The sequence below is a fragment of the Ruditapes philippinarum genome, unplaced genomic scaffold (genome assembly GCF_026571515.1).
Source record: "Ruditapes philippinarum isolate M1 unplaced genomic scaffold, ASM2657151v2 ctg1465_1_1_1_1, whole genome shotgun sequence".
In the NCBI taxonomy this organism is placed as follows: domain Eukaryota; kingdom Metazoa; phylum Mollusca; class Bivalvia; order Venerida; family Veneridae; genus Ruditapes; species Ruditapes philippinarum.
The window spans coordinates 50,802-64,767 of record NW_026852415.1 but is presented as its reverse complement, the minus strand read 5'-3'; the positions used below and the strand labels follow the sequence as shown (position 1 = coordinate 64,767).

Below are 13,966 nucleotides of genomic sequence, written 5' to 3'. Positions count from 1 at the left end.
TTTTGTTTCCTTTTCTTAAGAGCATTTTTTATTGTTGTCTTATTTTGTTGTTGAATAGACATTTTTATTCAATATTATATACAGAAAATGATGTATGAAACATGAAATGTGCTCTTAGATTTAAACTTCATTGTATATATTATATATTAATGACAATTCAATACATATGTATATTCATTCTCTAAATAAATGATAGAAAATTAAATATTTAAATAATCATTCTTATGTTTTTGTTGTTTTTAGCTCACAAGATTGACTTTAAACCACTTTGCCCCTCACCGTTGTTGGTTTTAATCCTGACAGTGACTTTGATTCCTTCATGTGAGGAAGCTATCCAGCTGACTTTCGGAACGTCGGTGATTCTACTCATGGGCCCGTTCATGCCTGAACTAATGCACAGTAGGGCACCTGAGGTCTTCCTCCACCGTTAAAGCTGGAAATTGGCATACTACATATACTGTGTTAGTGTGATATAAAAAACCTAAACAAAGAAACAAGCTCACAAGATATCTTAAGGTATTACCACCCTGGTGGGCACCATAAGGAACTAAAAAATTGACATCATAGGTCAGATACATACCTTAAAGTACACCTGTATGCAAAATTTAAACAAAGTTTACCGTACGGAAATCAAGTTATGGCCACTTTTCTGGACTCAAGCTAGGATGTTATGAGGGCTCTTTTTAGAAATGAGGAACCTTTAAATTATCTGCAATAACATTCTAATGAAAAATATTTTCCCATTAATTTTTGGTAAGAAACAAATAGTACCATTCAGCTAACAATCCACATATTCAGAATTATGGTTTCTACTTAAAATTTATGAAATCTGTATAAAAATGTTACCCTACCCCACCCATTTTCACCACGTGTCAAACGCTGTTTCAAACTTATTCCGTTGTTCCCGTTTTAATAACACACGATCTCCCAGTTTCAAATTATTTGGCTTAGCTCGACGTTTCTTATCGGCGTATATTTTGTTTTTCGTTTTTGATAGACTGTCCATGTCACGAATATCTGTGTCTTTGTTATCAAATGTGACCATCTTCCTACTTGGGGAGCCTAATTTAAAAAATCCTTAAAATTTACCAAAATGAGTGTCTGTTTTCAAAGTTTCCCTAAATTTTTAAAGAAGTATATTGGTTGATCTTGTAAAATATGAAATACCTTTACCGTCTAGTTTTGATTTTATTACACCTTGAAAATATCCGGTACCATAATTATTACTAGATTTAGCATAATTTAGCCAATAAATACCTATATAAATTATAAAATCAAAATTAAACACTTTTTTCTTTCAGAATGGGACATGAGAGATACATAAATAATGTTAAAAGAAAAAAAAGAAAGAAAAAAAAAGTTGACTCTTCTGGGGATTAAACCCACGGCCCTCATTTTCAATGTAGTTAACAGTAGTTCTATCCTATTTGAATACTCTTCAAAGCGGAGGTAATGCATTAGGATTAAGGTCACTTATTGCTTTTTTGATGGAATCACTTGTTTGTTGCTAAACCATCTAGTAACAAACAATAAAATATACATTTTAAAACCACATACTGATTTTCATAGGACATATATGTTCTCACTTTATTTGCCTTCACAGGGACATATTTATATACTTACGAGTATTCCGCAAGGTTGTTTTATTCATAAGTATTGTAGATAAATTTATATAAGTCTCACAAATTTCATAAACATCGCTGGTTCGATCCATGGGCGGTGCAGTTTTTTCTGTGGCAATTGATCTTGAACACATATTCTTTAGTGCATTTGTTTCTCGCTGCCAATTCAGTATTTACGTAAGATTATAGGTCAATCACAGCGGAAAAATCGGTTATTGGTTGTTAGTTATCTAGGAATGATGTTAAGGTGGACTGCTGCCGATTTATAAACTGTGTTAAAATGTACTAATGCTTATTCTAAAACCGTTCTTTCTGAAAGAGATATTGTGAACAGTCATATTTCTAGTATTTCTAACTTTAAAGTACGTGTTGATGAGAAAGAGTTTAAACTTCCTATCATGTACTGGATTCCAAAAATTACATAAACACCCGTATAAAGCTCGCTTCATTGTTAATTCTACATCTTGTACTTCCAGTAATCTTTCTATTTTATTGACTTCTTGCCTTACTGCCATCAAGGCACATGTCATTAGTTACTGTTGGAAAAAAGTTTTGAAAAAAAACGGACAAAAATCTTTTTTGGTCTGTTAAAAAATTTAACTGAAAAATTTTAGATAAGTTTTAAAATTTTGAAATTTTCCCAAGCTTCGTCTGTAAAAACTTTCCGGGTTTCCCAAACCCAAAATATTGCCAATTTAAAATTTATAAAAGATTTATTTTTCCCCTTTAAAAACCCAAAAAATTTTCAGGAGAAAAGGGAAAGTTTTTTTGCTTGCCCCAAATTTAAAAAAGACTTTCTTTACCGTGGATTTAAACAAAATTTCAATGTGGGGCCTGTGACGAAGGTTTTTAAACCCCTTTTTTAACATTTATGTCAGGTTTGGGAATCTATTTCAAAAAAGAAATAGGATTTCCAAAGGGGTACTAAATGGGACATCTGATAGCCCGATTTATTTCTTTTTCTCCATGAGAGAGAAATTTTATGTTAAGTCTTTCCCCTACTTCACATCAGGAAATTATACATGCATTTAACAACACTTCCCGCTACCTAGATGATATCCTTAACATGAATAACCCTTATTTCTATCAGTTGGCTTCTAAAATATATCTCAGTGAACTTAAATTGAAAAAAACTAACTCTTCAAATGTTATTACATCTTTTTAAGATTTAAATATTTCTGTCTTAACAATACTATCGTAACTAAAATCTACGATAGAGAGATGGTTTTGATGTTAATATTTTTAACTATTCACATTTAGATAGAGATGTACCTCATTCTACATCATATGGGGTGTATATTTCTCAATTAATTAGATTTGCTAGGGCGTCGTGTTGATGATTTTAATGAACGCAATTTATTATTACTAACAAACTTCTTAAACAAGGTTATCGCTATCATAAATTGCGTAAATATTTTACTAAGTTTTACCATCGTAATTCAGATTTAGTTTTAAAATTTAATTGTAATTTGAAAACCCTTTTACGACAAGGTATTAGCAAGCCTTATTTCTATGGAGATGTGGTATACAAACTTCGTAAGATCATGGGTCATAGTAATTTTTCTGCCGTCTTCACTAAAATTATCAAACGGTTTATTAAAATAGGTTATGACCAAATTATTTTAAGGCATACCGCATGCTTGGTGTTCAACCCTTTTACAGTTGGACGCTACGCTTTCCTCTTTTGATTACATCTGACGGACTAAGTGGGAGACTCTATGATAAACAGTTCTTAAAGCCTTTTGGGACTGAATTGTCTTAATGTTCGTCTTCTGTCTTGCTTCGTTGGGCCCTTGTAGGTGATTTTCTTGTTGCTCTGCCTTCCTTTAAGCCATCGAGTACTTTGGTAATGGTCATTAGGCTATACCTTTTTCTACATATTTACATAATTTTGTATGTGTTTTATTTATTTTGTCTAATGTAACAATAAATATTGTTAGAATTTCACTTGGCGGGAATTTATTTTATTTACACTTTCAAGTCATTCAGGAACATACTAAGAGTGAGGTTTGGGTGCGCCTAAAACTGGTTTAAACTCCCCATGCAGTGGTTTAACTATCACAGACCGTTCCAAGGCGGTACCCCTCTGCGTTCCTTCACGTGTTTTTCATGTCTGTGTTGTTACTTGTTTTTGAATGTTTATATGTTTTGTGATGTCTGCCTTGTTGGATTGTAATTTACGCTAGGTATTTTCTCACACACCCTTCCATTTTTTACCCCCCTCCCCTTTTCACCCTTACAGCACATTTCCCTTTGGTTCCCATCCGGGCCCGTTTTAGTTCTTTTTTATTTCACATATTACTTGACCATCTCCTTTCGCCGCCCTTATATCAACTCCCGGTTTTGGTTTAGTGCCTTCTGGGTGCCCTGCTTGGGTGTGTCGGGGGCTGCGTCCTGTGAACGTTGCCTTAGCCTTATTGATCTTTATTCTTGTCTTAAAATCTGCGTTTATAACAAACACGCAAATCATAAACCTATGACTGAAGAACCTCTCATAATTGATAAGATAGAGATTTCATATCATGCTGAGACCTTGGTATTTGACATAATGTAAAATCTGCGTACAAACGGGGGAAATGACCTTTTTATACATAACAAATGTTCATTTCTTCTAAAGTTACTGACTGGAAAGATATTTTACACAGTATAACTATGACCTTGACTTTTGACATAATATCCACAAAATGAATAGAGGTCATCTCCTGGCTAAGGGCAATGTCCATTTTAAGTTTCTCAAACTCGGTTTTCCTATGCATCCTCCCTTTAAAAAGTAAACGTATTTTGTGACAAACGTACGTAGGTCACATCTTTTTATATATGTCTCCAAAAATGAGGGCATATCAATTTTGTAGCATTCGTCTTTCCGCCTGTCTCGCTGTCCTTTCGTCTGAACTGTGTGCAGTCCATAACTTCTTTATTTATGGATTCATTTTAAAATAATTTTGTATAAATGTGTAGCACATTTGGGCGATGTGTGCTGTTCAACATCTAGACTTTAAGCGAAAAGGTTAAAGTCATACTCTGACTTCAAAGGAATTTGAATAATCGTGTCTGATCAACCATTCTGTCATTGGTGGATGGAGTAAAGAGATATGCATAAATGTGTTGGACATAATGACAATGTAAAGAGCGCAAAAAAGACCAATGTCACACATACTGATCAAAAATCATGCTTTGATTTTTTATACAAGTAGACTGATCTTTATGTTGGATCAACAAGTCTGTCATACCTAGACGGATTTAAAACTATTTTGCATAAATGTGTTTGGCACAATGACAATGTGTTGTGCACAAAAAAATTAGGTCCCTAACTCAAATGTCAAGGTCTTACTTGTACTCAAAAGTCAGGCTGAGATTTTTTTATTAAAGTGCATTGATGGTTGTATACGGTCAACAATTCTGCCAATCCTGGATGGTTTTTAAAATATTTTGGCATAAATTAGTAAGACATGATTGAGAGTAAAGTATTAAATCCAAAAATAAGGTCACACTTATATAGTATATATCAAAATTGAGGATTGTAAATCACTCGGCCGTTTTGCACCTTCATGCAACCTCTGGATACATGTACCAGCGAGCTCCCTCACGTGTAACCTAGATTTATCATCAGGCGGTCAATAAGGGTTAAATTATGATTCAGTTAAAAGCTAAACAATATACATGTATATATAATATATATTTAAATAATTTTTAGTATATTTCACCTTAAAGATTGAGATCGTTAAGCAAATTACCATTAATAAATCATTCATTTCATTAATGACTTTGACAATATTCCGAATCTACAAGGTAATGACATTTACTGAATAAAAGGAACTCCACTGATGGTTTTCTATTGACGAGAAGGACCTTTAAATATTTTTACGAGATTACCGTTCCTTTTCATTAATGTTTTGACCAATAACTTATGTGCATGATTTGATATCATTTGCTTACTCAGTTTTTCCTAAATAATACCTTTATAGCGCATCATGACCCAAAAATGAAGAACAAGACAAAAACCGCTCAAAATGGATTTTTCATTCATTTTGAGCATATTTCTCAATTATATGTCTTGCATATTTTTTTTCCATTTTCAGTGAAACTGTTGATCTGTGCAAGAATTTCAAATTTTATTTCATGTTAGGCTTCTGGACCTCAGTGGAGCTCCTTTTTAACGTCGATTATCTTCTTAAAAAGATATAACATGTTTTTCATAAAATACTTGTAATAATAAATAATTAACATATTGCATAACGTATAAGTCTATAAAGCTAAATTCTTAACGATTGTAGTCATCATGATGTGCCTTTCATAACTATTTTGTTGTAACTTGACGTTTTTCTCTTTTAATACATTCTATTTACATATCATATTTTGAACAACTTATACGTATATTATCCATTTCAATTTTTTACTTTTCGAAAATCTGTATTGAAACTATTTATTAAAAGTGCATACAATGAATTACGATTTTTGTTGAGTTAATAGCATCAATATTTGTGTCATTTGCTTTAATTCATCTTTTAGTTCGTTGCCTTGTCTTTCTTGTCCTTCTTTTATTTCCTGGCTCTGTTTTACATGCTCATCACCTTGCCTTCTTAGTTCCTCTTTAAGTTCTTCACTTTTCGCTTCTTGCCTTTCATGACGTTCCTTTATTCCTTCCTGCTCTGTTTTACATGCTCATCACCTTGCCTCCTTAGTTCCTCTTTAAGCTCTTTGCCTTGCTTTTCTTGCCTTTCTTGACGTTGCTTAATTTCCTGGCCTCTGTTTTACATGCTCATCACCTTGCCTCCGTAGTTCCTCTTTAAGTTCTTCGCTTTGCTTTTCTTGCCTTTCTGACGTTCTTTATTTCCTGGCTCTGTTTTTACATGCTCATCACACCTTGCCTTCTTAATTCCTCTTTAAGTTCTTCGCTTTGCTTTTCTTGTCTTTCTTGACGTTCCTTTATTTCCTGACTCTGTTTTATGTGCTCGTCACCTTGCTTTTTCAATTCGTCATTTTGATTCTTAAGTTCTTCTCTTTGAATATTTTGCTGATCACTTATTTCCAGAGTCCTTTTAAATATTCACCAAGTTCATTTGATATTTCTAGTTTATGTTTTGCAAAACCTTGATCAAGAGATTCTAATCTTCCATGCAGTTGCGACACACTTCCGGAAAGTGACATTACTGTGTCATGCAACTGATCGTGCAGCCTCGGATCCTTTATTTGTGAATCAGATGGTAGAATCTTTTAAATCTGCATTGCTTGTTACAAATCCGTTTTATTTCGTTAAGGACATCGTAGATTGGCGTACATACATAAATATTAGTACCTTTGAACTTTCCTTCAAACATTCCAAACGCAGAAAAGCTCTTTGTTTTCATCTTTTATAAAAACAAGTGCACCTGAATCCCCCTTTAAAGCAAACTGCGATTCTATATTCATTATTTCGATCTGATCATGCAAAAACTAATTCAGTATCAAGAATGTTGTCTTGAAATTTCAATGTTCGAACCGATGAACCATTTACTCGACACACTCCTTGTGTGAGTTTGCTTTCACAACCGTATTTATACACTAAGGGAAAAGGGAGACGTCTTGTGTTCAAAGTATTTCCGGAAGCAAATTCAAAAGGCGTGTCTGGTCCAAATCCTGCAATGAGAGTATTGATCGCATGGCTAAGGTTATAAATGTATAATTGACAACATTTCAAAAATTCTCTTAAACTTCAATATCATTATTAAATCTATTGTATTCTTGATACAAACATAAAAAAAATAAGTTTACTGTCTTGTTTGAAAAATGTTAATCTTTTGTATCACTGATATAATACAACAACAACAGCAATAACTTATAGGTTTTTATCAGTTAAGAATATCAATTTCTCTTATTCCATCTTAATCTAACATAAGAGACGATAAAAAACAATTATAGTCATGGTGCATATCGGTACCCTCTTTGCAAAATCCACTAAAACGGTACCTACTTTGCACATGTTCAGGTCATTCTCTGTTGAAAACAAGTAGGCGACATACACCAATCCAGTTATTGTTCATTCTACTGATCAAAGGTGGAATGTAAAAAGTGCAAAGTGGTTTATCACGAATTTAACTGTGATTTTTTAAAGGAATTTGCTATTTTTTTCATAATCACGTAAGCAACATAAAATCGCGATCTTTCCCCGCACCCACCAACTCGGCATGCTCAGTGGGCTAAAATGAAGCAGTGGTTGAGGACCATGTGCCGCTTTTCATGGAATGGCATTAACGTGTCACATTGAAAGTTCCATGATAACCGCCATATGAACACATCTGCGGATGTTTCCAAATTTTTAATTTTACCATTTCATATTAGATGTTGAATTCTGCTTAAGCCGGTGCTTGGGGGCGTGGACGGTAGTTTGAACTTGACAGTACCGTCCATGAACAGGCTCAATCAAACCGAGCCTGCAACATTTTCAATTTTGCCGTGTTGGGCTTTCTTTGGGGATTCTTATTTCGCTCTATTTGATTATGTACACATCGTACATTTTACATTTTCTCATTTATATATTGTCTTCGGACAAATAGAAATAAAATTTCAAAATTGCATTTTGAATTCATAAATACAGACTTCTTCGGTTTCTTTGGTATTGATTTTTCCTATCACATTTCAGTTTGTTTAAAGCACCGATACCTTCTAAAGCACTGTATAAGATAAGTAATATTACTTTTAATAGCACCGCACATGTCTATGCGCGTTTGTGTTCGCGCCTGTGCGTGCGTCCGCCCACGTGTGTGTTCGTGTATGTGTGTATAAATTATGTAAACTTAAACATTTTCTCCTTAAAAACCACTCGTCCAATTTCAAAAACCTTGCCAGGGTTGTTCCTTAGGTTAAGAACTTTAGAAATTAATCAAAGATTTAGTTTACATGAGCAATCTGGTTGCCAAGGTAACCAAAAGGAATTATAAGAAGAAAATTAAAAAAAAAGCTTTCTTTTTTAGAAATACAAGGCCTAAATTATAAATATTTTGCATATGGTATTGTCTGGTTGATATCTACCAATATTGTTCAAATTGTTGAAATTGATTTCTCATCATTTTTTGTTAACCTTTTACATCATATAGGCGTGTTTTGACGGCTTTTTACTCTCTCTTTTGAGGCCTCAAATAGTGAAAAAAAGTTCTATGTAAGCCCCAAACACTGTTTTTCGTTTGAGAAAGGTTGTTTAAAAGGTGATCACTTTACGGCGCAGTCACTATCAAAAAAGTACATCAAGGAGGTGCCAGAGGAGGGATGTGTCAACTTCTGTATGGGGGGGGGTTGAAGGGAGCGGGAGCATTCTCATAATTTCTATATATATTTGATAAAAAAATCAGTAAATGTAAAATGTATGATGCGTACATAATCAAACCACTGGTTCATTTTGACCCAAAGAACACCCCGAGGTTGTGGGTGCGGGGAAATTTTACGATTTTGTGTAGCTTATTGTGGAGTTGTGGTAATTGAAAAATGGACAAATTATTAAAAATACATAGTTAAAACAGTCTAGTGTTCCGTGGTATTCTTCTTTTTCACTCTTTTCACTCGACATACCGCCTTTGATCAGTAGAATGAACATTTACTAGATTGGTGTATGTCGCCTACCTGTTTTCAGCAGAGAATGATCTGTGTATGTGTCCCCTTTTGCTTTGGGGTTTCAAGGGGGTCAGCAGACCCCCTCTTCTCCAAGAAAATTTTGGACTTGTGACAGGCTAAAAATGGCCTCAGATCAACGTATAGGAAAGGTGCAACCAACGCTGAAAAGCCTCTGCCATTCAGAAGTTGCAGCACTTTTAAATCAGTTTTGATGAAAAGTCAACGCAAAATAGAGATTTTTGGCACTTGAGATGTCCCTTTGTTGTCATGGTAACAGGATATTTAAGATTGAGTATGCCGTTACAAAGGCTATAGTGCAGTCAACATTTGTGAACAGTATTGAAGCCTTTTTAATAGTTTCATAGCAATTTGAACTTGTAACAGGAGGTGTTCAATGAAAACAGCCATTTTTCAACAAATGCTCATGAAGTAATTGGCTAAATATTTTTTAGTTGAATAGTCAATAAGTAAACATCTGTTTTCAGCGGAAGTTATTGCATGTGAACTTAGTTTCAGGATAAAAACCCTCATGAGAGTTTTGTAAAACTCAAATATAATTGAATCTAAAGATTTTTTTACACGTATATGTCTCTTTTCTAAATTCGTTATTTTCTCCAATGTTACTAACATTGGAAAAATGCCGGTTTTAGAAAAAAAACACATCTACGTTAAAAATCGTTACATTTAATAAGTCGACAATCCTATCATAAGGGTTTTAGCCCGAAACCATGTGCCTATAGAATGACTAGGCATACAGTAAGAAAGGATTATTTAACAAGTTTAATCCGTGAAATAAACAGTTTTAGGATATCACCGTGAGTGAACATGGCCAAAAACCATGTGATTAATATTCTAGACAGGATCGGATTTTACAGATCATAGCCATATAAATGGGTTTGTGTTTTGATTCTAAATGAAAGTATGAAACACAGCTAATAGAATGTTTATGTCTGGTAGATATCAACATTTGCTTTGAAAATAAAAGAAAAATAAGTTCTCAAGTTAAAGGTTAGGATAGTTGTTACTCTTGGTTCAATCTTGTACAGTTAAATTTAGTTGAAAATTTGAAATGATTACAGCTTATGTTCAGGGTAATAAAATAAATAACACAAAGGGTTCTGCGTTAAAGTAAAAATATCATCCCTCGTAAAAATAACAGTATTTTACTTGGATGACATTTTACTGTTACAAGCCTATGTGTTATTTATGTACTGACCCTGCTTGGTCAACAGTAACATACCAGGTGGATTACAACTTTTCATATAGGTCAAAACCTCATAAATCAGACATACCATGTCTCTGAAAATCAATACTACATATTTTGTGTCAAATAGTAAGGTCAGATTGTCATAATATTAAAGTTTGAAAAGAAAAGCTAAATCAGCTTACATTAAAAGAACTACTATGCCAAAGTATTGTTTTCAAAAGTACCTGCTGACAAATAATCAGAGTCATCGGGGAATGTGCCTTCAGTAGGCCATCTACTCTGGTGAATTCTTATTAATGCAAACTCCATTCCTGATATTCCATTTCCTCCACTTTTATAAACTGCCGCCACTGTTTTGCCAAGAGGTTTATAATTTGTATTGGCAGGTTGACAAACAACAATACCATCGTCAAATACACATATTCCCTTTTGAAGTATAGCCTTAAGTTTATCATGACCAAATACAACATGTGCACACGTAAGCCCATATAAATCATTATCATTTTCAAATTCTATAAATGCTCCAAGAGTACCAACCATTTCTGCACCGATTGCACAACCCATTTTCACATTCTCATGATACTCATTTGGACCCTTACAAAGTGTAAAAATGCCCTCTCGGACAACCACTGGAAACCCTCCGATTTCGGTTGGGAAGTATTTCTCACCCACTGGTATATATCCTTTAATGTGGACAAAGAGTGCAATACACAATTCCTTTCTTAATGATAGGTGTTCAGTATCATTACGATCTGTTCTGAACCAACTTGCTGTCACCCTAGTAAGGTTGCTATGGTTATTCATCAACGATTTTGCATTTTGTTTCAAACATTTCTCAAGTTTATCAATTTCTTCAGAAGTTGGCAGATTATTGTATTCCATTATTTCTATTTCTTTGTTCAGGTCGGTATCATCGACTTGCAAGAAATGTCTTTGATATATTACAAAATTTTCTTCGTTTATTTTAACTGTTATATCTGTTGTCAGGACAACGAAAACAATGTCATTATCTTTAGGCAAGGAATCCTTTGAATAAATTGTAGCAGCCCAAACATGTGCAATCGTTTCTGACTTTTCCTTGATATAAACACATATTTTATCGCAAATTTTAGAAATAATTGAGGAAAAATGTGCGTACTTTAATCTTATCGCGTCCAGCGCAAATTTTTCTGGCAACTTGCTTTCACTCAATAAACTTTCCGCCTGATGTTCAAAATCGCCTCCTTCCTTGATACACTTGAGCCATGCATCTGCATCTGTAGCGTAATAAGCAATTTATCATATATCACAAAATTGATGTGAAAAAGCGGAAGCTAAAGAGTCTAACATATCAACTATTTCACTTGACTTTATTTCTTTAAAAATAATATTGCATAAAATTGCAAGGACAAATTTATTCTTTTTATTTTATTTAAAATAGTACTCCACTGTCCCGAAATTCATGGCTTGTTTATTTTGTTGTTGTCACAATGATACTGTAAAGGTTTTTTTTAGTACAGGGGGCCTAAGGTGCCCCCCTTTGTGCACTATTTCAGACTCGGACTGGCATACGAGTAGAACTACCGACCTTCAGTAATCTGTATAAATAAGCATATAATATGCGTATATTTTAGACAGGTATTGCGTTCTTATCAAGAGGCATAAGATGAACTTAGTATTTAATATTAATGTAAATGTACTGTATTAATGTTAATTCACACTATGTGGTATAGACTCTATTTTGTTTTACATGATTCCTTGCAGCCACTCTGTAGCTATTGCTCCATATGCTTTGTAGCATTATGTGTATAACATGTTTGTGTGGTTACATTATATATACTGACTGTTCAAGGGGTTGACCATATTTCATTATATTTGTCAAGTTTTAATAATATGCAAGTTATAATGGATTATTTTGATTATTACATAACCGAGGAAAACTATTTTCATGTTGAACTAATTGTGAAAATCATCATACCTATCATCCATGTTTTCCTTTTGTCTTTTTTCTTTTTCACATAGTTCCCCTTATTGTGACCATAATTGTCATCTTCATCACTGGACGGATCATCACTGGGACTTTCATCAGGATCACCCCCAGAAGCCCCGAGTACCTGTTTATTTTCCTGGATGTTGAGCAAATAGGACGACTCTTTATCTAAAACAATAATTTAAAATAAAAAAACAAAACAACAAAAAAAAATAAAGCCAACCAATCAACATCTACCTAAAAAATGTTGTAGTAAAAAAAAATCAAGGTATATAAGCACCAGATCAAGAACTAAGTATCAAAGACATGCAAAGAAATTAAAAAAAAAAACATTACTCGGTTAATTCTTTGTAAACGATCTGACGTTAATCATTCATTTTGAGGTAAGGTGTAAATCAAATTAATTTGATGCTCATATGTAACCGTATCTAAATACAGTATCAAATAACGCAAACTGCTAAATATGTATCTTAATGTTGCCTTTGTCAATTTTCGACCATTGTAAATAATAAATGTGTAAACTCTGAACAGGTTTGATTAAACAACAATTTTTTTTATCTATAGTTAAAGGTACAATTATATGTACAGGTTCATACAAAACTACCTACAAAAAAAATAAGATTGACACTGCGAGAACTTGTATAAGTTTAAATATTCTTTTCCCATAATACGTACTTCTCCTTATGTTAGAATGCATTTTACTTTCTTTATCTCTCCGTTTGTCATAGTTACACCACTGGTTTTCAGAATGGCAAATGCAATTACATCGCATCATGCAGTTACACCTTTCACATTTATGCACTCTGTTGTGCCCAAGTGTCCAAATAGGAATTGTGTCATGTTCTTGAACTGTTATACATTTCATTAATTCTTCGTTAGGTTGTATTCTGACTCTTAATTGTTCATTTTGCAATAGCGTTTCCACAACACGATCTGTGAACATCAAACATTTGTTTATGTTTGTTAATTACTAAGAATTATACATTGACACATGTTGCTTTGAAAACATTTCATGAATATCGAAAATTATAAAAATATTTTCAATAAATTTTTTCGCATGGTTGATAGATTTTAAACATATACTTTAATTTAGAAAATGAGAAATGTAGATATTGTAAGGTATATAATGAATCACTTTCAATAATAAGCAAATAAGATGACATAAGTTCTTACCTACAATTAACTCTGTTTGGGGCTGAAAAAAGAAAAACCAATTAAGGTTTCATTAATTACAACACGTACGTTAAGTGTTACTGTAAATTTGTTATAACTAGTAATAAAGCTTTTTGTTCACAACTTCTGTGAAACATTGTTCAGTTAAATGTGACCTTTAGCATTGTAACATATAAAAGTGTTTTTTTATTTATTAAATGTTATACTCACATGCAATTCTTGTAAGCTCTGTTCAATCCTGTCAAATCGTTCGTCCATGTTTTGTCTTGTCTCTGTCACTGTTCTTTCTACTGTTTCAAATCTTTCGGTGACATCAGTTTGGAAGGTTCGCATCTGTAATGCTTTATATAGAATACTGGCATACAAAACGCTATGGAAATCAAAGACTCATGTTTTGTTCGCTATTGAGTA

General features: G+C 33.3%; 1 protein-coding gene across 1 annotated transcript in view; it reads right to left on the bottom strand.

Moving 5' to 3' along the window:
- Window positions 1–6,274: 6,274 nt before the first annotated feature.
- Window positions 6,275–13,966, bottom strand: part of LOC132759686 (uncharacterized) — a 32,120-nt gene continuing 24,428 nt past the window's right edge. The window contains exons 7-11 of the mRNA XM_060751502.1: window positions 13,058–13,315; window positions 12,371–12,550; window positions 10,638–11,669; window positions 6,486–7,238; window positions 6,275–6,388 (exon numbers count right to left, since the gene is read on the bottom strand). Coding sequence (XP_060607485.1) covers window positions 7,045–7,238; window positions 10,638–11,669; window positions 12,371–12,550; window positions 13,058–13,315 — 1,664 coding nt within the window. The 3' untranslated portion in view covers window positions 6,275–6,388; window positions 6,486–7,044. The remainder of the gene's footprint in view (window positions 6,389–6,485; window positions 7,239–10,637; window positions 11,670–12,370; window positions 12,551–13,057; window positions 13,316–13,966) is intronic.